We start from the raw sequence: 24,033 nt of genomic DNA, 5'->3' as shown, positions 1-24,033 counted from the left end.
GTAACTCAGTAGTGTCCCAAATTTTCTGATCAAGGAGATTATGGGGCCAAAGAGGAAAGTGATCGATGATGTAGAGTGTGCCTAAGGCGAGTCACATGGAGAGAAATGAGTCACACTCATCCACATGGCTGATACTGACAAAGGATCTACAAAGTGCGGTACAGGGTTTCAGGATAAATCCTGAAGAGATTTGACTGAACGTATGAGATACAAAAGTTACATTTTTTGTTATGGAGGTCTTGCTTTATCTTGGTCTTAACATTCCAGCAGAAAAGTATAAAGATGAACTATAAAAAGTAAAGCCATATTAATATGCTGAGCTGTAAAAGGCTCAAGTCAACAACTTCTGACATTGCCAGTCTTACAGAAAACCTACTACTATTATGGACTACTGGACTATATTGGAATATTTTGCTGAATTCATGCACCTATAATATTTAAATGACAATGGAATACCCTTCTCTGACAAAACTGAACAAAAAAGGGGATACAAATGATATCTGTATTTTGTGTCTGTATATACAAGATAGTTAGTACAGATATACAGCTATATTCTCTTAATTCAATGGATAGAAAGATTTCTTCTAAGAGTGTTTGTGGACATGATATCATGTCTGCATCTTGTACAATGAATAACCACTAAGACAGCCATATGCAATGTATTAATTATTGAAACTGTCTTACTAATCGGTTTTGAAACTGTCTCATTGCTACTTGTTTCTCAATAAAATCATTAAAAAAGTACCAGCCCATTAACCTTTCTTAATACAAGAATCCTGCACTGAAAGTATACAATAATGTATATATAAGTGTGTGTATGTATATGTATATATATGGCTTTAACATTGTTTACTTTCATTAGTGTAATCTGAATCCCTAATAAAGAATTCTTTTTCTGAAAAAAAAAAAAAAGATACTGAGATAAAGTGAGCATGGAGCTGGCATAGAGACAGACCTGAGGATCAGCGGAACAGACTGGAAGATCCAGACACAGCTACACACCCACCCAGCCACCTGATCTTTGATAAAGGAGCCATATGTTCTCTGGAAGAAAGATAGCCTCTTTAATCATTGACGCTGGAAAAACTGGCTTTCCACATGCTGAAGGCTAACACTAGAGCCGCGCCTATCACCATGCAGACAACTGCAGTAAAATGGGTCAATTATTTAAATGTTAAAACAGTAACATTAAATCTTCTGAAGGAAAATGTAGGTAGAAATCTTAAGTATAGGGGTAGGTAGAGAGTTCATGAATACAAACCAAGCTGCATAGGAAATGTTTGAAAGAACCAACAACTTGAATCTCATCTTTTTTGAAAAGTTTCTGCACTTCAAAGGAAATCTCCAAAAGGGTAAAAAGATAACCCACACACTGGGGAAAAGTGTGTAAGCAGGGCAAAGTGGTCAGCTGTACTGTGGATTTTTGCTGGTCTATGAAAAGGAACAGATAATACTTAATTTGTTTTGTCTCTTGTTTTCAAATGTTTGTACTTTTTCTCTTAACTTTTTTTTTTTTTTTTTTTTTTGGTACTGGGGATTGAACTCATGATCTTGTGCTTGCCAGGCAGGCACTGACGCCACTGAGCTATCTCCCCAGCCCTCTTCTTAACTTTTTGTTGTCTTTCTTCTTCCAATCCTGTACTCATAATCTGGCACCCTAATAACGGGTCGGAAGGCAACACTGCATTACTACACATACTGTGGAATTCCTACTTCTTTGTTAAGTGAAATTCTGCACTGCTTGCAATTTTTTTCTATTTAGAACTTCTTTGTACTCTGTTAAAAGAAAAAAATGGGCAATATATTGTGAGGTTGTCCTCCTGTCCTGTTGCTTTTTTTATTGTTACATATTAGGTACAGGTTCTCACTATGCAGCTCAGACGCCTAGTGATTCTCCTGTTTTTAGCCTCCCCAGAGCTGGGATTACAGGCACGTGCCACCACACCTGGTCTCAGTGGCCTGCTCAGAGCACCGGGGGCAGGGCCAACATGGCATGAGGTACCAGGGATCAAACCCAGGTCCTTGCACTTGCCAGGAAGGTGATTAGACAGTTGAGCTATCTCTCTGGCCCTCTGTTTCTAATTTTAACGGAATGCAGTTGAAATACAGAATAGCCACATTCATCACAGGGAATTTGTAACTGTACATAATATTTCTTTCTCCTTTTTTGCAAGTAAAATTTTATTGGGGCTTGTAACAGATTCAGAAGCTGGGCCCAGTGGCCCATGCTTGTGACTTCAACTACTTAGAAGGCCAAGGCAAGAAGACTGGAAGTTCCATGCTAGCCTAGGCAAGTCAGTGAGACCCTATCTCACAAATTTAAAAGCTGGGCAGTAGCTCAGTGGTAAAGCACTTCCGTAGCACGTACAAGGCTCTGGGTTCACACCAGGACTTTAAAAAAAGTAATTTCTATTACAGACTTGCTCAGTTTTTTTACTACTAAAATAAGTAGCAAGTCAGAAGACAATTCCCTGATACTTCCTGGAGCCCACACAGCCAGAACTCCGCCACGTATGTCTGGTGCAGCCCAGCCTCAAGCTGCAGAGGGGCCCTGCGGGTCTCTAGTGCAGGACAGCTCTGAGAACCAAAATTGGAATGCCACCGAGTGTTCAAAGGGCCCGGTGCAGGGGTCGTGGTGGTGCCAGGTCCACTGACACAGCTCCCCCGGGGCCTCCGCGCTGCCCCAAGGATGGCAGCCTCAGACAGTGAGCAGATTTCCTCATAGTCATCCTCGATGCTTCTGGAAGCGTCGACCACCTTCCAGTTCAAAGTCGGGTCCCTCAGGAGCTGCTGGAAGCTGCACAGGGCCCGCTCCTCGAGGGTCTCCTCCTGGTACCGCTCACGGCCAAACTCTCCCCATGTGGGGGCATCTGCCAGTTGTAGCTGGAGGAACAGGATCGGATCAGGCTTCGGCAGCCCCCCATCCGGCTGCTTGCACCAATCTAGGGAAACATTCTCGCTGGCATTTGTGAAGGCAACATCCAAACACGCGTATCTGTCCACAACAGGGTCACACCTTGGCCCAACTTCTCCTCAATTAATGGCACTTGTTCCCAGCAGCTGGCAGAAAAAAGCAGATGCGCTGAGTGAGCCTCCAATTCACTTTTCTTTTCCAAGTAGAAACTGAGAAGTTTGTCAGTTTCCGTTGATCTTTCAGGAAAGCTCAGCAGCTGAGCGCAGTGGCCAGCGGCACCCGGGGCGGACACCAACTGGCGGCTTTGCGTACCCTTCCCTGCGCGGCCCACACCCTCCAACACTGTGAGCGCACCCCGCCTGCCCGCCATGGCTCCCGCAATACGTGCGGGCACCGTTACATAATATTTCTTGACTCTTCTTTTTTAACCCCATTTTCCACCCCTACATACACCTTTCTTCCATTCCCTATTTACAGATAATTTTCTTCCATATTTTTCCTTCTAGTATCTTTTTTCCCCTTTTTCATTCCTTCCTTATACTCTCTCCCTTCCTTGAATACACAAGAAACAAAATAGATGATAGATATTTGTATGAAGGAAGAAAAAATACTGTTATTTTTTGTTTTCAAAACTGTAGGAAGTAGATGATTTGCCATTCCATGTTTATTTGAGAAGAAAAGTAACAAGGCAGGGCTTCACTGTCAGTGCAGAGGCACAGAGGAGGTGTATGCTGAGCAGAGAGGCCAGCAGGGAGGGAAGGGAAGGCCCTGGAGTTGGCTGGGGCTGCCAAGTGTGGCCCAGGCGCTGAGGCAGCCATGAGGGAGACCCCGTTCTGTATGGTCTTGAGTACCAGGAGAGCCTCGCTCTGTAGGACAATAAGAAACAAGCAGGATCCTGTCACAACGTGGAGAAGATCTGGAGAAGCAGCGACACAGGTCCTTCCTACAGGGATGTCACCACCTCCTTAGCTCAGGAGTCCTGCAGGGACAGAGGACAGCAGTTTCCAGACCTCGCTCTGAATCAAGCTTCTCTCCCCTCTCAGGTCCTTTCAGTGTAGTATTTCAATAGGCAAAGTGAAACACTCTCAGTCTTCCTGAGCCAATGCTACTGCAGAGTGCAGGGTTTTATTAAGGAGAGCACGGTAGCCATACTGTAAACTGCCTGACCAGAAATCTGCACCTAATGTTTTCACAGTGTCTCTCTTTCGTGTCTCCTCACATCTACGACCCCAGGTAGGGAGAGCAAATCTGTCTGTGAGAGAAGATTCAAGGACCTTACCTGATGGTTGAACTCCAGAGTGTCCTGAAAAAGAGGAGAAATAGAGCTTTGAAAGTCAAGAAGGAAAACCTCTCCCCAAAACAGTGTCCCCAGGGTCAGATCTGCCACCTGAGACTTCTCTGACAGTGGAGGCCCTGCCAGCCATGGCAAAGAGGGGAGCACACACTGAAAGAATTTGACTGAGGAAGGATCTCCTTCATAAATATCAAGTTCAATGGCTCATTGTTACCTAACTATTGATCTCCATTCACTGTTTGGAAGCTCCTTAACTTTTCTCTGTCCTAGGCTGGCCATAGCTATTTGGTTTCCACAAAAGGCCCATCAACAATTGATTTCAGAAGGCTCAGAAAATGTGAGGCATCCTGAGGAAAGAATGGTTTCATATAGAGATACCAACATTGAGAACGATCCTGAGTGAGACACTATTTCTTCCCTCAGAAAAGGATGCGTAGTCTTAGCCAGCAGGAGGCCTCTCACCCTTCTGGTTCCTGGAGTAGACGAACAGCCCGGACCCGAGGAAGAGCAGCCCCAGCACAAAGCCCCCGACTCCACTCAGCGTCTTGCTCTGTGCAGATCCTGACTGGGCCCCTGAGGAAAGACGCCAGGCTTAGGGATTGTTTTGAACTCCAAATCAAGTTTTCTCACTGAGAACATTAAGACTAGAGAAATGATGCCTGCACTGAAAAGCTAGAAATGGTCATTATTGGGACAAATGATTGAAGGATCACAGTGAGTCAGTGTGAGGCTCATGCACTGAATTCACTGAAATCCCCCAGCCCTGCGGTGTCCCCAGATTGCAGCGTCTGGAGCTCAGTGAGGCTGACTAGCCATCTGGGATGACGGAGCTCATAACAGGCAGACTTGAGAGTGGACTTCCCTGCCATCAGGAAGACACTGCAGGGTCTCCTCCTCCTCCCAGACTCAGTGAGCAGCACAGAGCGATGACCTCAGAAACACAGAGTGAGCCAGAGGCAGGGTGTGGAGATCAGGCCAAGGCATGACTATGACCTGTGATAGCGCGAGAACGTTCAAAACAGGGACACTTCTTGTCTCCATGACAGGCATGGAGAAAGCTATCAAGGGTGCATACGTGTGTGTAGAAATTCTCCCAGTTCTGCCCGCATAAATATTTCTGAAGGACAGAAGAAAATGGAATAAATACAAATACTGTACAGCAAGGAGAAAATTCATCCTTAGGAATAAGGGAAGAGCCCTTATGGGTGGAAGGGGAATGTCTGAGGTAGGGGTTCCCCACTCACTCCACTCCACGGTGACAGGGCTGCTCCAGCTCGGGTGCTCCACCTGGCAGGCATAGACCTCTCCGCTCTGAGGAACAGTTTCCAGCATGACCAGGGTCTGGAAGGTCCAGTCTCCATTCTGGATCAGGCCTGTGGACACCACCCCAGCCGCCTCCTCCTGGCCGTTCCGGAACCATCTGACTTCAACATGGCCTGGGTAGAAGCCGCTCACAGAGCAGACCAGGAGGTTGTGGTGGGGCAGGGGCTGGGTCTTTGTGGGGTACACGGTTACCTTGGGCTGAACTAGGGGGGAAAGGCAGAGAGAACAAGTCAGAAAGGCAGAGCATCTCGTGCCTGGTCGCCTCTGTATCCCTCTCTCAAGAGACTCAGGCCCTTCCTGGCTTCCTCCCATCTGTCTGGGGCTCCATGGAACCTCTGGCAGTAGCCTGTAAGTTAATCCTCATAGGAGGAACACAGAGATTTGAGGGGAAAAGAATTCCATTCTTCATATCTTGACACGAGCTTCCATTGCTGAATAAAGTGTTTTCAAATCTTTCCAAAGCAAATGAAGTGTTAAGTGAAAGTGTGATTTTGGGAGACAGTTTGATTTGGTCAATTGCAGGCCCTCCCACTCTCTGGCCTCTCCTGAAGAAGATTTTATGTTTCCTTGTGCCTCCCTTGTATGGGATAGGGATACTGATTGACCAATTCAGTTATCTCAGAATTAAACCCACTAGAACACATAAGGCATAGGCCAGAATTTAGCCATTAAGGTATTATATTTGTTTATTATTCTCCTGTTTGCTATATGAGAATCAAAGTCATAGCAACAAAACTAGGAGAGAGCAGTGGAGAAGGAAGGGGTGGAGCAGGGAATTCTGGGAACGCTTTCACCACAGGGTCACGCTTCTGGGCCAAGAAGGGCTGCCCACTGGGAAGTGGGGACAGAGACGTGACTCCCAAAGGCTGAGAACTGGGTCCCGGTAACTCAGCAGTCCTGAGCGAAGGAAACATAGCAAGGGAAGTCAATCTTTTAGAAAGATCTGCCTCTTTCCCTGACCTGAGGAATTTTCTCCCTTTCCAAACCCACGTAGATGCTGTTAGCAGGCTTTATCTGTCTCACTTTCTGAACAGACCTTTGTAGTCAAAGCAGGGTCTGGGACTTACTAATAGGTGTGCCTCAGGCCTGTACCAGTCCTGCACCAGGCCAGCCTCACTAAACGTATTGCTCCAAAAGGGCACATTTTACCAGAAAATGACAGATGTGAGATTGCAAGTGAACCATTACCAACAATGCTGCATCATATTTTACAAAGTGAAATGCTTAATGAAATATAAACCAGAAAATGAAGGATATCCTGAATAAAATAGCAAGGAGGGATTAAGAATATTTCTCCAGAAAGAGCCCATATGATCACTTTGAGAGCAGTAGAGTCCAGAAAGAAATAGGTAACTTTTAGAGTGGTGGCAATTGCTAGTAAGTGTGCAAAAATTTCACAAGTCTTTGAAGTCAAAATCTTAAAGTAAAAAAAAAAAAAATGTCTATTGTTTCTAATGTCTTATTGAAAGGAAGAGTTAATGTTTAGTTGTTTAATCAGTGCCGCATGCCTAACTCTGGTAATCCAAGCAACAAACTTGCTAACAGTGTGTAGCATTCCAACCACTGTTAATTTTCTAGTCTTGTTTTGACATACTGTACCATTTTTGTTTTATGTTGCTTTGCTGTTATCTTTGTCCTTGTTATTTGATTTTTTCTTTAATTTAAAAAAAAATTACTCCGCAAAAAACCCAAAACACAAAAAATAAATAAATAAATAAATTATAAAAAAAAGAAAAATTAAAAGCATATTGTTTAAAGTACAGTTGGGCCTCTATATCTGAGGGTTACCAATTGGAGAATTCATCCATCTGTGTAGCAAAAATACTGAAAATCTATGGTTGTACAAAACATACTTTTTTCTTGTCATTGTTCTCTGTACAATATAATAATTATGTAGACAGCTCAGTATCTGGTATTATAAGGAATTTAAACATGATTTCAAACACAAAGGAGGATATACATAAATTACATACAAATATCACACCATTTTACATAACATGGTGGAATATTTTTTCAGATTTCAATATTCAAGGAAACAGCCTCCCCACAGAGCACACTAAGGGAGAACTAAATCTGTCACTATTTTCAAAGTCTCACCATGTGGAATCACAGGTTGAGTTACAACTGCAGAAAGCAACAATGCCCAACCACCTCAGGGTTATTAGAGTACACAACCAGCCACATCAGTGTGTTAAGTAACACAATTAGGATCAGAAGCCACTTTAGCCATTTGTTCCGTAACCTAAAGGGGTGTGCACCAAGCAGGCAAACTAACCAGCCAGAAGCAGCAGGAGGTTGAGGCCTAAAGGAGGCCTTAGCAAAGGGCCCAGGTGCCTGTCCCTGTCCCTGTCCTCCCGCCTCCTTATTCTGACTCCTCTGTTCCCCGAAATGCGGTGCACACACAGCACACTTGTGTCTCCTGCGCTTCACCGTGACGAGGGCTGCAAGTCATAACTTGCAGGGGCAGTGTGGAAGCAGCCTCCACAGGGCCTCCCGCTGAGACCCCGTCCTCCTGCACCTTCCGCCCAACCAAAGATGTTTCCTGCGTCGTGCTCTGTGCTCTGCGTCTCAGCCTTTCCCCGTCCCTGCTCCCTTCCCCATCAGGCTGGGCACAGTCTCCTCCCCTTCTCTTCCTTGCCCCTCTCCATCTTCCCCTTCCTCCGAGCCTCTCCTGTGTCCATAGTCCACTCTGCTCTGTTTAGGGTCAGCCTCGTGGGCAGAGGACACACACAGGGTCCCATCCCCATTGTCCCCCCACACACACTGTCGTACCCTGGCCAAGCCACGCACCCCCTCAAGGACCGTAGGTTCTCACAGGAACTCTCACCACCTCCGTTTGCTCTCAGTTCACGCGTGCAGGACGGAGAACCGCTTCTCTCCTTCCCTCCTCTCTTGCCTCTGCCTCTCTCTCCTCTATTTCCCTCCCTCCGTTTCTCTTCCCTGTCACCCTGTCTCTGTCCCCTTTCTCCTTTATATCAACCTTTCTACCTCCTCTCTCCCCTTCCTTCTCTCCCTTTCTTTCTCTCCTTGTCTTTTTCTTCTTCCCTTCTTTGCTGCCCTTCTCCCCACTTCTCTCTCCATCTTTCCCTTTTTCCCTCTCTCTCCTTTAATCCTTTTGTCTTCTCTCTTTTTTAAAACTAATTTTATTGAGAAACAAGTAGCAGTGAGACAGTTTCAAAACCGATGAATAGGACAGTTTCAATAATTAATACATTGTATTTTGTTGTCTTCTTAGTGGTTATTCATAGTACAAGATGCGGACATGATATCCTGTCCACAAACACTGTTAGTACAAATCTTCCTATTCACTGAATTAAGAGAATGTAGCTGTATATCTTTTCTAACTATTCTGAATATACAGATACATAATGGTCCTTCATTTGTATCTCCATTTTTTATTTAGTTTGGTCAGATATGGGTATTCCATTGTCATTTAAATTTATTGTAGTTGCGTGAATTCTGCAAAATATTCCAATAATCCAGTTGTCCATAATAGTAGTGGGTTATCGGTAGGACTGGCAATGTCAGAAGGTGTTGACTTGAGCCTTTTTCAGCTCAGCTCTCCTTAGTTCCCTTTATCCCACTGTTTCTCCTGTCTCCTTGCCTCTCTCTCCCTTCCCCACTTCATCCCTTCTGTCTCTCCCCTGTCCCTCCCCTCCCTCCCTCCTTCCTCTGTCTCTCCCTCTCTCACTTTCCCCTTTTTATTCCTCTCTTCTTCTGTCTCCCTCTCTCCTTCCTCTCCTGGCTGCCCAGACAGACACTCACCGGTCTTGTGCACAATGAACCTCTCCAAAATGCCGTAGTTGAACCTGCAGTATGTGTCCACCGAAGCCTGCGCGTCCTCCAGGAAGTCCTTCTTGCTGTTCCAGTACTCGGCCTGTGCCACCCCCAGCTCTGTTACTGCACGGTACTTCCCAGTGTCACTGTCGAAGAGTAGGAACTCCTCCTGGTTGTAGATGTGTCTCTCCAGGTACCGCACCCGCTCCGTCCCATTGAAGTGGTGACACTCAAACTTCTTTTGATGCAAGAAACGCACTGTGGGTCAAGAGTGATCGAGTCACAGGCCTGCTCTCAGGAGGCCACTACCCACCACCCACACACCAGCACTCGACATTCATCATTCAACTCCTCATACAGGAAACCCATGGGACAGGGACACTGCTCCTCTTCGACCTGATTCCCAAAACTGCACCTCCTTGCTGGCCCAGTCCCAGGCTCAGAGTCTGGACTAAGATTCGCCCTCAACCCCGCCGCCCCTGCTCCGAGGCTCCGCCCACATCACTCCCCTCCCCTCAGCCCAGAGAGCTTCACCCTGGCCTGCTGGGGACCCCTCCTCCAGGCTGCAGAGGCTCCTTCCTGCTGACCCCTGCCAGGCCTGCGCTGCCCCTGCAGACCAGGGCAGAGAAGTAGACAGGTGGGGGTTTACACTGGTGAAGCAGGAGGGACAGAGGCCAAACAGGAAAACTGTACAGGATGGGAGATGGCAGAAGTGTGGAAGTCTTTTCACAGAGCAAAGTAGGAAAATGGCAATGACAGCAGGGTGTCAGGGAGGGACTCAGGAATGACTGTGAAGTGGGCCAGGACAGGACAAATTAGAGTGAGCGCGAGCACAGTGTGGTCCAGGCCTATGCTTTGGGGGAAAGATAAAGGTGATGCTATATGCAAAGGGTTCAAGAGATTTGTGAACTTCACCGAGAACCTAGAAGACAGAGGGGCATTGAAGCACAGAACTGAGGTGGGAGGGATAACAATTAGGCCTGATGTCATTGGGAACCAGCCTTGTGGTCCAGGCCAGGACTTTGGAATTTAAGCACTGGGAGATATTGAGCAGGCTTGCTGAGACTTAAGTCGTCCCCTTCAAGGCCACAATCAACCCCATATCTCAATATTTCAATGTACACACCTCAGAAAGCCACATAATTTAAAAAATGGGCTCTCAAATTCATTTTAAATGAATGATGGGGTAAGAGTTAGGATTAGATGTATCTCAAAAACCTTATGGGTCATATCTATTCTCTTATTATCCATGAACACAACTACATATATACACATATGTGTAATATTTGCACACAAGAGGTCGCTGAAAGACTGGTTAAATATTTAACATTTCTTACAGGACAAGACACACTGCCATAGCCCCCTAAAACTCCTCCCCCTCCTCGCTTTGAACATATTTATCCTGTCATCCCAGCCACACGCAGTTCTGGAAGCCCTCTTGACTGAATTTAGGGAGTGTGATTTCAAAACAATATAGTGCAATCTGGGGCCTTCGATTGATTTTGTGGCTGGTGACGTCGCTACAGCAGAGCCCAAAGGCGTGCAGTTAGACACTGGTGCTGCCGAGGAGCTCAGCGTGTGGGGGAGGAACGCTCAAGACCTTGTCTACGGAGAAAGTCCAGCAACTTCTGGCTGAGCGACAGGGACTGGCAGCCGAGGGGCCTCCCGAAGGGAGGGGGAGAATCAGCAATTAGAGGAGCAAATTTTGTCTTCTGAAATGAAGGAAATCCTGAGCAAATGGGCAGAACTATGAAAATTTGTAGAGAAGACCCCCCTCCAAGCAGAGAAATGGCCAGCTGCTGAACTCACTTGCTTATTGGCGATGTCATGTCATATTCAGAGTAGTGTAAAAGAAGAGGCAGAAATAGAGAACCTTAGACCAACGTTTAGTCTGAAAATTTGTGAGCTAGTGAGCCAGAAGCAGATCCTAGTGGGCTACCAACTGTCCAAAGGTAAGAAAGGACACCAGAGAGCCAGATTCCTGATGGTCTATGGAAGGGCGCTGTCCTTCCAAGGGGAGACCGCTTTCCACGCACCCTCCCTCCTGCGAGCCAAAGGTGTCAGCTTGAGTGGAGAGTGCAACAAGAAAAGGCTGTTTCTGGTCAAGTAGGCACATCAGTAATGTTACAGTGAATACATTTGGAAATTATTGGCATTTCTGATTAATTAGGCACCCCTGTTTTATTATAAAAAGGTTAGTCAGGAGATATTTGGAGAGGATTGGAATGCATTATGGGTATGTCCATTAATTCTTACGACAAAAATAGTTTTGACTTACAACCAATTTCAGTGCCAGTCGGCCTCCGCACAAATGAGTTGAGACCATAAACGAAGGGTCCGCTGTGTATCTGGGTGTAAGGATTTTATGTTCCTTGTTAATCATTTCGATTGACTTTACCCCTAGATTGCATGATAGCTATATTGTCTTGTTTTACTAATAAAAAAAGGAAGAGTCTAGACTCTCAGTGCTCCTGCTCTCTTGAGGAGGGAGCCCTTCAGCCCCCTTCGCTTAAAAATTTGTCTCTCCCTCTCATTTCCTGTCCTGCTTCCTAGGTCAGCCTTCAGGCTGGCTACTGCACACACTTGTGCTCACAGCAGCAGGCTTCATAGTGGTTAGATCTTGAAAGTGTCCTGTTTATTAATCAGTATCTGAACGGGTTAAGAAAACTTGGTATTGCGGCCCAGCGAAGCATTATTCTGGCTTAAGGAAAGGCAAACTGTGTCCTTTGTAGGCGAGTGGATGCACCTTAGTGCCAGAATGTTAAGCGAAATTAAACAGACGCAGCAGCTTAAAATATCACACTGCTTCTGTTACATGAGAATCACAAAATAAAAATAAAAATTAGAGACATAATAATAATAATAATAATAATAATAATAGAAATAGATATTTCTTGATGAAAAGCAGGGAGATTCATCTTTCTAAAGGGGGAAGAACATCAGGACGTGGAGCTGGGGGTGGAGGGGCTGGTTGGAGGGTGAAAAACAGAATTGGAGTGTGATTCGTACATATACCAATTTTTCACAAGGAATGAAAACGATGTACTACAAGCATGTACAAAATTCTAAACAATAAATCCAAGAGGGTCAAGAGGCGAGTGGCTGGGGGAGCGAAGGAAGAGAAGAAGATACAGTAGGCTGGGGAGACAGCTCAGTGGCACAAGGGCCTGCCTGGAAGTGCAAAGTCCTTAGTTTGATTCCCAGCGGGGGGAAAAAAGGAAAAAGAAATAAAGAGAAACTAAGATGTGTTTAGATCCTATAATAATAATTTTATAATATGGAATGTAAGTACGTCTCAGCAGAGGGAACGAAGCGTTATGAACTGTACATATCCACTAATGAGCATTAAAGAAAGAGGGAGCTGTTCTTGCACGTTATCTTTCCTAATGGCTCCCGTATACAGGTGAAGGCATGCGCATGCTTTAAGGATGTTCAGAAATGGCAGTGACAGTGCTGGTGAAAGAATGGGGAGAAAATGGAAACAGAGGACATGCACGTTGGGTATCTGAGGAAAGCAACAGGCACACATGAGAAAAACGTGATGCTCATTTTAGCAGTCCAGCAGATCAATGAGTTCCTTTTACTTGCTTACTGGCTTTAAGTCCCAAGAGCTGATAAAAAACTTCACACACTCTCTGTATGGCTGCTAGCGTGCATGCTTCAGAACACTTAGAATTTCTAATGGCTTGACCAAATTTTAATTTAAATATAGGTTTTCATACATTTTGTTCAAACTTGCTCAAATCTTTTTGTGGGCTCCACTCAGAGAATGAACGCAGGTTATACAGAAGAATATCATAGTACGGAGTGGTTCAAGGCAAAATAATGAAGATAAAACAACGTCTGTCTCAGGTTTTCCAGCCTGCACTTGAAGCAACAAAGAGCGGGCTACAGAGCTTCATCGTCGCTGGGGTCATTCCAGGAAAAAGGACGTCTAATTCAGCTGCGGGAGCGGCGGCACAGCACCCAGCAGCACTCCCCTCATCAGAGACACTAACCCGTAGCCACTGAGGCTCAGGACAAGTGGTGAAGCGTCCCCCTCGGTGGGTCCTGGCACATCAGCGGTGGGAGCATCAGCACAGGGCTCCCGGCGAGGGGGAAGCACAGGCTGTTCAGGAAGAAATAGCAAATTCCTCCTCACGTCACCAAAGTTTTAGAGAAAGCTGAACATATAAACATTTTTGACCTAAAAAGAGGACAGGACAGAATTATATGCTCTTAAAAAATAGTTCTCTAAATGTAATTTACCTTTTCAAAAATAACTATTTTCTCTTATGACATAAATGAACATAATAAGGGAAGGGCCATCTTGGGAAATACACACAACGTCGTTATTCCTAAATCCCCTCGAGCCTCTGAGCATACGTGGTGCAGCCTGGCGTTTTCATTGGAGAAGTCTGAAAAGCAAAGTGTGCCACAGAATCTCCCTGCACAGGTCTTCTTGGAAGGACAGGCCTCCAGCTCATCCTGGCAGGGATACTGTAGGGTCAGATGATGAAGACAGGCGATCTCTACTGAGGAAAGCATCAGAGGTTTTAAGGAAGTTAGCCTGGAAGAGTGAGACACGGCACTCCCTTCCTATTTCCAGCTACACTTGCTCATCAGCTATGCTGTGCACTTACTTTGGGTGTCCCCGACCAAAGCCACAGGGGCACTCAGCAGAGCCAGTGTCACTGTCAGAGCTGCCATGCAGGAGCCTCCAGGAAAGCAAAGACACAGCATGCTGTAGAAGAGGAGAGGCCTGGTCAGCGCAATGCAGAGCAGCCTCACTTAGCGAGAAAGTTGTACCCTGTCTGCTTACATCCCGATGATAAGAACCAAGAAATTCATCTCTTTGATGTTGAGTTGGGGAAATCTCGGGGTTTAAGAGCCAATCAGCATCAGAGATAAATTGCATCATCTGTTGCTGGTCAGAGATCCAAGGCATGGGTGCTCTTCTGAAAGTTAGACTCTCCTTCATTATAAGAATGTTTAAATTTAAGATTTTAAAGGTGTGGACCAGTTACTTTTGCAACACACTAAGTGCACCATCATGGTTAACCAGCTCTTCACTGGACAGTGACGCATTTGCAAGCTTGAGCTTTGGGTCACAATTCATCTCCCACTTGAAGAAAGAGCTACTCGAGCATCGCTGTGTCTGAGGGTGTTCAAGAATAACAGGGGTGGAGTGAAGACGACTGAGGGTAGGAGGCCTTCAGTCTAAAGCTCACTGCACCACCACTGGGTGCTGTTGGCCGTGGAAAGTAGTCGGCCTCTCACAGTTGCAACGAAAGAATGAGTATGTCTGACTCTTGTGTCTTGGAAAGTCCGACTCTGTGGGCACCTCATGGAGCAGCCTCCCCTGAGAGCTGACAGCATGATAAAAATAAGTGTTGATTGGAGGGACATTTCTGATGCACTAATAGGAAATGACTGCTAGGTAATCAGGTAACATCAATAACAAGGCTTTACCACTTTGCCTCCTAATGACTTCACTGATGCCAGTTTCACCACCAGAATATGCGTGTGCAGAGAGCCCCTCATCTTTGTGCAATGGAGGGTCTGGCGCTTTCCTTTTTTACCGGAGAAATTATTTCTGACCTGATTTCCTCTGTAGCCTCATGGAGTTGCTTCTTTACTTCACTTGTTATCCTCTCAGAAATTTCGGTGTGTGACTCCAAGTTCTTCCATGACCTTGTCTCTGGACTTGCTTTGGATAAGCTGGAGGTTTCAGCTTGCCTTTTTTACTTCATTTTGCCATTTTTGAAGTCCCCGATGCTCTCCCTGCCTCTGTAGCAATGGTAGGGTGAGGGCTGTGGCTGAGTAGGACTCTCAGGAGAGTGGGAGGGCAGGACAGCCTCACCAAGGCTCCGCCCGTGTGGGGTTCAGTGTGGCTTCCACCTTGTTGGTGGGTGAGGCGAGTGTGGCTCAAGGAGGACCCAGTGGGGATGTGGGTGGACCACTGCTCTGCAAGGTGCTGTCAGTGGTGGGGCGGCATGGGGCAGGTCCATACACAGCACCCGCAGGTCCCTGTGGCAGTCTTCCAGGCACTTTGCTTCAGGTTCCAGAGGCAGTCTTCCTGGGCAATGACTGTGGCCTGGTGTCTTAGTTACTCTGTTCTCGTTGCTGGGACAAATACCCAACACTCAAAATGAAGGAAAGAAAGGTTTATTTAGCTCACAGTTACTGGAAGTTTCATAGTCTAAAACAGCCAGAATTATGCAGCAAGACCTTAGAGCCTTATTTGCTCAGGAGAGAGGGTCAGTGCCTGTGTCTTCTCCAGACATCTCCTCTCTGTCAAGGCAGCCTCAATCAATCACAGACACTGCTGCCCCACGCTACAGGGTCTGGAGGAGAGGTTGGGGCACGGCCGATGTCTAGGATGACCAGCTCCACACCTCAGAGAGACCACCGGCTTGGTGGAGGAACAGAGTGCATGCTGCCAGTTTAAGGGTTCACGCCTCTCTAGCCCAGCCCCTCGAGCCCCGCCCTGGTCCCCTGGCCCCACCCCTCAAGCCACTCGCTGCTCCTGCAGCCACGTCTATCCCATGACTTACATGAGGCTTTGAGGGAACAACTAGACACAAGCCAAATCACCTGCATTCAGCAGAGCTCAGGTAGGAGTGAGGGGAGGGTGGGGCAAGGCCCACCAGATGCCCCCTGGAAGTTTTCCAGGTGATGATGGGCAACTGGGGCTCAGCTAAGCTCTGGCAATGGCGGTGTCTCAGTTAATCTTCTCTCATTGCTGAGACAAAATACCCGACACCCAAAGTTAAGGAAAAAAGGAGAGGTTTATTTAGCTCATAGTTAATGGGGTTTTCAGTCCATACTCGGTTGGTTCCAAGGCAAACTGGCACATGGAAGAGGGCAGCAATTCATGGTGGAGGAAAACAGCAAAACAGGAAAAGCTAATGGAAGGAGTAGCAGCAACAAATGACTACAGAAAGCAAATCCGTTTCACTCTGGCTATCCGCCCCAGGATGGATGTAGCACTCACACCCATAATCCCAGCAACACTCACACCCATAATCCCAGCAACACTCACATCCATAATCCCAGCAGCACTCACACCCATAATTCCAGTGGATCCTGAGTTAATCACAAACTCTAGAAGACTGCCCCATGACTGCATGAGGCTTTGGGGGGACCACAGGGTTGGGGCTCGGCCTACCAGGTCTCCTGGCTGTCTTCAGGTTGAGGACTGGTGGCTGGACTCAGACAGACTCCCACAAGGCTGAGGGGTGTGCAGGGCTCAGTCGCTCTCATGCTGTGGAGTGTAGTCCAGGTGGTCCTCCACAATTTTCAGTTTCATTGGTGGATAACAGGATTACTTAGAATTTTTATATCTTCCTGATTTAGTTTTCACAGTTCATTCATGTCTAAGATTCTTTCCCTTTCTTCTGTGTTTTCCATCTTATTTGTGGTATACGGGAATGAAACTTCCAACCTGAAAGATACCTGGGACCACTGTGCTCTCTAAAAATCAAAGAATGAATTTTAGGAACAATGGAGGTTAAGAGCACAATATATTTATTGTGGGCAGGGCAAGAAAGCTTCTGTCCAGGAGAGGGACAGAACTGGACCCAAGTGAGTTGTCTGGGAATCTGTCTTTTCTAGGGATTTTTATAGAGCAAACCCACGAGGTGAGGAGGGTCTAAGGTGGGAAACATGAGCACTCACTAGGTGGACATGAGGTGGGATAAAACTATGTTTAACTCATACGACTACAAGCACCATTGCTCAGGCAAAGTTGATCAAATCCAGCACCAAATGGGGAAGCAAGTCATGTCGCAAGCGGACATTAACACAGAATTGGGACCTCTCCTGTAGAGGTTGGACCAGTGACTCTTCCTAGCTTCCACAAGGCGACTCTCGATTTCAGTTGCTTGTCTTTAGGGAAGTGTGCATTTGTTTGATCGTTTGTCTTGAGCTCTGGCCCAGCAGCAGCGCCCGTCTCTCGCACAGTTGCAAGGCATCTTGTCTTCTGCACTGGCTCCTGCTGAGGGCCTCGCCCTGTCTGACTGCCTACAATATTTCTAATTCAGATTCTTACAACATTGGAATATAGGTCATTATAGTAGGTATTGATGATCTTCTGGATTTCTATGCGATCCACTGTGCTCTACACTTTTGATTCCTAAGTGCTTAAATTTGTGTTTTTTCTTTCCTCTTTTTGATTAGGTTGTCTAGGGGTGTACCAGTTTCATTTATCCTCTTTTTACTTTAATATTATCTTTCCCCCCCTGAGATTCCACAAGCTAGGACAACATAAAATACTTGTCATTCTGAGTTTGGCTAATTTTATTTTATATGGTGATTTTCAGGTCCACCTATTTCCCTGAAAATAGGATTTTGTCTTCTTTGTGATTGAATAATATTCTATTTGTCTGCAGGTAACACATTTTCTTTATGAATTCATCCCCTGATGGGTACCTAGGGTGATTCTATAACTTGACTACAGTGAACTATATCCTCTACTGATACAAGGTAATCTTGTGTTTTGTTTTGTTTTGTGTTGTGTTTTAGTTCTCTTGGGCACATTCCAAAGTATAGAATTGCCTAACTTTTAGGTAAGAAATTGCTGTCTTCCAAAGTATATGTAATGGTATACACTCTCATCCAAAAGCAGATCACGGTTTTGATGAGTTGCTATCCTAACACTTATTTGTAATAATCGTCATTGTCACAGACATACTTTGTATTACTGTCATACTTTCTTCTATTATTTCTATTTTTATTCTTCAAAGACAGATTTGGTGAAAGGAATAACTTTGGAATACATTCTGCTAATGCCCTCAAACTATCTTAAATAATTTTTTGCTGTTTAGGGCTCTCCTTTCGGCCACAATTATGCTAGTGTATTTAATCAACAGTGAATGAATTCCAAAATGTGTTTATGAAAATAATACACTATACGTTATAGCATCTTTTTTGTGTATTTTAGGACAGGGCCTACAGGGTCTCCAGGGTCTCACTGCATAGATCCGACTCGTAGTGATCCTCCTGTTTACAGCCTCCCAAGTGCTGGGATTACAGGCGCGCACCACACACCCAGTCTCATTCGCCATCTCACTGCACCCTGGGGTGGGGGCGGCACAGCAGGCCCACCAATCGAACTCCTAGCCCTAGCATCTGCCTAAGCCAGCACTTTAAATGCTGAGCTATTTGGCCAGCCTCTGTTATAGCAGCTGAGAAAGTTATAATTTCTTTGTTTTGCATTTTTTCAAAAATGTCCCTGGAAAATGTATTTTCATTATAAAATTGTGTATCTGCATATTTGCCTTCAAAAATAAGCAACAATTTGACCTTGATTTTATTGACTCTAGTTGAGTTTATGGATGGCACTTTATAGCCAATATATCTTCTTAAAAAGATGTAAAACCATTTACAATTCTTACCAAGAATCTAGAGGCCTACATGAGGAAATTAACTAAACCCCCCCAAAAAAAAACAAATCCAAAAAAAAAAAAAAACAACCCACAATGGGGAACAATCATTTCTTTATCCATAAACCATTCTCATTTAATCATTTCTATTTTTTTAAAAAAATACGACATCATTGCTCCTTCTGTTACCATGGCATCAGACCAGTCTCCAAAGTCTGAAGGCTGGTTGGTCGGAACAGTCACCCCAATGCCCTGCTCCTTGCCCGGAAAGAGGAAGTGTCTAGCCTGGGAACTGAGGAAGGCACCTAGATACTACTTACAGAAGCACCCAAGAAAATGATTCCCCTTCCTGCCAGTACAAATTGTTTAGAGAGAACATGCAACCTACAAGTGTCGCCGTTGTCCTTTTGCCAGCTCAGGATACCATCCAGGATGTGGGTGACAAGGGATGAGGTGTGAATGCCTATTGCCGGCGCCACCTGCTTGCTGAAGTGACCAGCGCTTGAGACCCCCCTCCCGCCTCTCCAGCCCCCACCACGGGCCTAGCGTCGCTCTGCCATGGGGAGGAAATGAGAACTAGGACAGCTGGATCCGATTTCCAGCTCTCTGGAGCATCAAATTTGGAGCATCTTGATTTAAAATTTGGTAATAGGTTTTTATTCTACCTCTGCTAACGTTTCCTGCAACAGTTGTCAAACAAATTGAAATAAATCATTTCTGCCGCTAAGGAAGCAGAGTCGCAGTAAAGTTGCAACCCAAACTGTCATAGAATAAACATCACTACGAGCATTTGAAGTTCCAAAGGGAGACCCAGAGTAACACACCCTCAGCACTGATCCCACAGAACAAGAATCACTGAGGTGCTAGGCTGCTATGCTCACATTCTCCTGTTTTTTAAAAATTAATTTTATTTATTTTTTAATGTATTTAGGACAGGGTCTACAGGGCCTCACTATGCAGATCAGGCTCAAAGTGATGCTCCTGTTCTCAGCCTCCCAAGGGCTGCGATTGCAGGTGTGGCTGCCACGCCCAGTCTCAGTCTCCGTCGCTTCGAGCCCGGGGCGGGGCTGGCACAGCAGGCCGGGGGTCAAACCCCCGGCCACTGCATCTGCCGAAGCGGGTGCTTCAGTCCGCTGAGCTGTCTGTCTGGCCCTACAATTAATTTTATCAGAACACATTTGATATACAGAATAATCACTTTCATCATGGGGAATAGGTTCCTGCACATAATGTGCCTTCATTCTTCTTTTCCCCATTCCTCTTGCCTCCTTTCAACTTTCTTCCACTCCCGATGCACAGAAGTTTGTTTTCCAGCTTTGCCGCGTTCCCACCTTTCCCTTTTCTGGCCCTTCTTCCCTGCCCCCATTGTGTACACAAGGCACAAATGCATGATAAACACTGCTAAGTAGCAAGCAAGTGTTTCTTCCTGTTTTTCTCTTCAAAACCCTATGAAGCAGATGATATTTTGCTCTGTGTTTAAGAAAAAATTAACAAAGCAACATTGTGTTTGGTACGAACCCACACAATCTACAGATAAGGCATTCTGACATGGGGAGAAGATTTATTAGAGGTAGGAGCAAGCAGGCTGGCTGTCAGACCAAGACAGCAGCGCACAAGGCAAAGCACAGGGCTTCAAGGGGTTTTGTGGGGAGGGTGTTTGCGGGCTGGGGCACCCAAGGTAGGGTTAATGTTGGCAGGGCCGCCTGGTCTGCTGGGGGGAATTTTGATGCTTCAGGTCAGGGAGGTCCTGTGGTTCTGCCCTGGTGAAAGTCAGGAGGACTTGAGGAAGTGAGCCTCAGAATGAGGGTGAGGGTCCCAGCTAGGTTGGGGGTCCTAACTTATCACATCGCACAATGTGAACGCAGAAGCGCTGGGCATGTAAGTATCTGTATGGATCAGGGGTCCCTTGGTGTACCCTAGGGAGAAACCACTGCAGGAATGAGGAATAGACAAGAAGACAAGAGCTGGGTTTGGGTGGAGGTCTATATGCCTGATTGGCAAAGAACCGAAGAACAGGAGGGGCATTTGTTTATACCTTTGCAAAGTTAATACAGGGAGACAAAAGGTTGCCTACCAACAGGATAGCTGAAATTGACCAGGCGGGATGTTTCTCTCAAGACTGAGGTAGCTTTATTGCTTTGGGGACTCTGGCCTTGTCCTGCCCTCCCCCATATGATCAGTTTCCAGCTTCGGAGGCTCCCAACAAACATCAAGCATAAAGGGGCCAGGAGGGAAAGGAGGGAAGAAGGCGCTGCAGTCGGCCTGGGCTTCCGGGTGGGGCCCGGGGCCTGAGGAGGCCATCAGGGAAGACATTCTGTGTGGTCCTGGGCACCAGGAGAGCCTCTTCCTGTGGGAGAAGGGGAGCCAGGCAGGAAGCCTGGTGGGAGGAGGCACGGAGAAGCAGGGGCGCAGGTCCTTCCCTCGGTGCTCTGGCCATCTCTAGCTCAGGAGTCCTGCAGAGACAGAGGGGAGCAGTGTTTCCAGGCCTCGCTCCGCATGCAGCTTCTCTCCACTCTCAGGATAGCCCTGCAGTAAAAAAGTAAGTTTTCCTGAGCCAGTGCCATCTCAAGCACAGGGTTTTGTTAAGTGGGGCAAAGGAGGTTTACCACATCTGCCAGAGCGAAACATTTGGGGGACCGAGTCTGCCTGGGTGAGACTATTCAAGGACGTTACCTGTTGGTTGAACTCCAGAGTGTCCTGGAAAGGAGAGGGGAAGTAGACATTACCAGACATGGAGGCACATCTGTTCTTAACCACAGTGTCTCCAGGGTCACATCTGCCACCTGAGGTTTCCCTGACACCACAGGCCCAGCCCAAACCACGAGCATGGGTGACTGGGCAGCTTCCGCCCCGCCGTGCCCCGCCAGTGCTCTTCTTTGCCCACCACCCTCCACCCAGTGTCTCAAGGCTGGGAACCTGTCCCTGGTCTCTGCACACCGTGGCCCTTGGTTTCAAAAGCATTTCCATACACAATTGAATTCTCAGGGCATTTGAAGTAACCTGAGGGAAGAAAGCTTCGTATACTGACCCCAAAAAGCTGTTATAAGAAAATAGCTCATCTTCTGTGAGAAAAGGACTGGCTGAGTATCTTAGCCAGCAGGAGGCTTCTCACCCTTCTGGTTCCTGGAGTAGATGAACAGCCCCGAGCCGAGGAAGAGCAGCCCCAGCACGAAGCCCCCGACTCCACTCAGCATCTTGCTCTGAGCAGATCCTGACTGAGCCCCTGAGGGAAGACACCAGAGGTAGAGTTTCTGTAATCCCAAATCTGAGTGCCCTAATTGAGACTGAGATTCAGAATTTCAAGGGTATCTTCGCTAAGATTCTTGTGCAGTGAGAAGCTAGAATTGGCCTTTCTTGGGAAGAAAGATTTTAAAATCTCAGTGAGTAGGTGTGAAGCTCACGCACTGAATTCATTGAAACTTCACAGCCCAGCAGCATTCTCAGCTGTGTGCAGTGTCTGGAGCTCAGTGAGGTGGAGTAGCCGTGTAGGACGACGGAGCTCAGGACAGGCAGGGCTGAGGGTGGCCTCCTCTCCTGTCAGGAAGAATCTCCAGTGCTCCTTCTCCCAGACCACAGTGAGCGCCGGGAGGAGTGACCTCAGAAACACAGTCCCAGCAGAAGCAGGGTGTGCAGGTCAGGGCCAGGGATGAGCAGAGCAGTAATAGCTTGAGGAGGTTCAAAACAGGAACGCTGCTCTTCTGCCTGACGGGCAGTGTCTGTCAAAGACGCAAAGCATCTGTAGAAACACTCCCACTTCTGCCCCCATGAATTACACTGAAGGACGGGAGAAGATAGAACAAATAAAAGTACTGTACAGCAAGGAGAAAACTGACCCTCAGAGATGAGGGAAGACCCCTTGGGAGCAGGAGGGGAAGGTCTGAGGTCAGGGTTTCCCACTCACTCCACTCCACGGTGACAGGGCTGCTCCAGCTCGGGTGCTCCACCTGGCAGGCATAGACCTCTCCGCTCTGAGGAACAGCTTCCAGCATGACCAGGGTCTGGAAGGTCCAGTCTCCGTTCTGGATCAGGCCTGTGGACACCACCCCGGCCTCCTCCTCCTGGCCGTTCCGGAACCATCTGACTTCAACATGGCCTGGGTAGAAGCCGCTCACAGAGCAGACCAGGAGGTTGTGGTGGGGCAGGGGCTGGGTCTTTGTGGGGTACACGGTCACCTTGGGCTGAACTGGGGGCGAGAGCAGGGAGAGCCAGTCAGGAAGGCAGAGCAGCTCTTGGCTGGCTGCCTCTCTGCCCCCTTCCAGCAGCAGACCCGGGTCCCTTTTCACTTCCTCACATCTGCCTGGGCTCACAGGAGCCTCCGTCAGGAGCCTGCAAGTTAATCCTCACCGGAGGGGCCCAGAGATTTGGAAAAAGTTATGTTCTTCACAGTTTGACATGATCTTTCATTATTGAATAAAGTGACTTCAGGTTTTTCTACAGCATATGAAGTAGCCAAAAGTGTGATTGCCGAAACCAAACAGCCTGGGTTCAAATTTAGGCTCTCCCTCTGCCTGGCTAATCCCCAAACAGCAGCTTTCTAATAGGATAAAGATTCTGATTAACTAGGTAGTGTTATGTTCGAATTAAAGCAACTCAAATACGTAAAGCATGGCCTGGAATTCAGTGGCCAACGTGGATTTGTTGTTTGTTATTCCTCTACTTGCTGTGTCAAATTCGGAGTCAGAGCAGCATGGGAAACGGGAGGAGCGGTGGGGTAGGAAGGGGACACAGCACGGAATTCTGGGAGCGCAAACCAAGAACCTCTGACCCAGAAGACACCTAAACGACAGGCTCTTTACACGGAAGTTCTGATTGCAGTGATGCACAAAAAAGTATCACACAAATCCAAATAAAGAGTTCTTCCTTAAATAGAAAGTGACAAGACATGGGGCCGGGGAGATGGCTCAGTGGAGTAAGCGCTTCCTTGGCAAGCGCAAGGGCCTGAGTTCAATCCCCGGTTCCGCAAAAAAAAAAAAAAAAAAAAAAAAAAAAAAAAGAAAGTGTTAGGCTCTCATCCCGCCCAGAAAACGTCCTGGAGGCATCAGATAGAAGAAAGCGGAAGTCATGCAGCTGAAATCTCTGAAATAAAGCAAATGAAATAATGAAACAACTGGAGAAGGGGACGGAGCAAAGCAGACCAGAAATAGCCTCCCACATAAAAAAAGAAATGATAGTTATGACGAAAGAATTACTAAGCATTTCTAAAGAGGCATTGATTTAAAAAAAATAGAAGAGAACAGAAAAATGAAGGAAATCCTGAATGAAAAATATAGGAAAGAGGGGCCGGGGAGATGGCTCAGTGGAATAAGCACTTCTCTGGCAAGTGCAAGGGCCTGAGTTCAATCCCCGGTTCCGCAAAAAAA

At 46.7% G+C, this 24,033-nt stretch overlaps 1 protein-coding gene and 1 pseudogene across 1 annotated transcript in view; both read right to left on the bottom strand.

Annotated features, from left to right (window-relative positions):
- Nucleotides 1-2,439: 2,439 nt before the first annotated feature.
- Nucleotides 2,440-3,367, bottom strand: LOC101563310 (annotated as a pseudogene).
- A 493-nt stretch (nucleotides 3,368-3,860) lies between these two features.
- The window catches only part of LOC101562509 (HLA class II histocompatibility antigen, DRB1-15 beta chain-like), a 37,489-nt gene continuing 17,316 nt past the window's right edge, over nucleotides 3,861-24,033 (bottom strand). The window contains exons 3-6 of the mRNA XM_023721222.1: nucleotides 22,575-22,856; nucleotides 21,786-21,896; nucleotides 21,347-21,370; nucleotides 3,861-3,893 (exon numbers count right to left, since the gene is read on the bottom strand). Coding sequence (XP_023576990.1) covers nucleotides 3,880-3,893; nucleotides 21,347-21,370; nucleotides 21,786-21,896; nucleotides 22,575-22,856 — 431 coding nt within the window. The 3' untranslated portion in view covers nucleotides 3,861-3,879. The remainder of the gene's footprint in view (nucleotides 3,894-21,346; nucleotides 21,371-21,785; nucleotides 21,897-22,574; nucleotides 22,857-24,033) is intronic.

Source organism: Octodon degus, unplaced genomic scaffold, assembly GCF_000260255.1.
Source record: "Octodon degus isolate 3935 unplaced genomic scaffold, OctDeg1.0 scaffold00005, whole genome shotgun sequence".
NCBI classification, from domain to species: domain Eukaryota; kingdom Metazoa; phylum Chordata; class Mammalia; order Rodentia; family Octodontidae; genus Octodon; species Octodon degus.
This window is presented reverse-complemented; position numbering and strand designations above follow the sequence as displayed.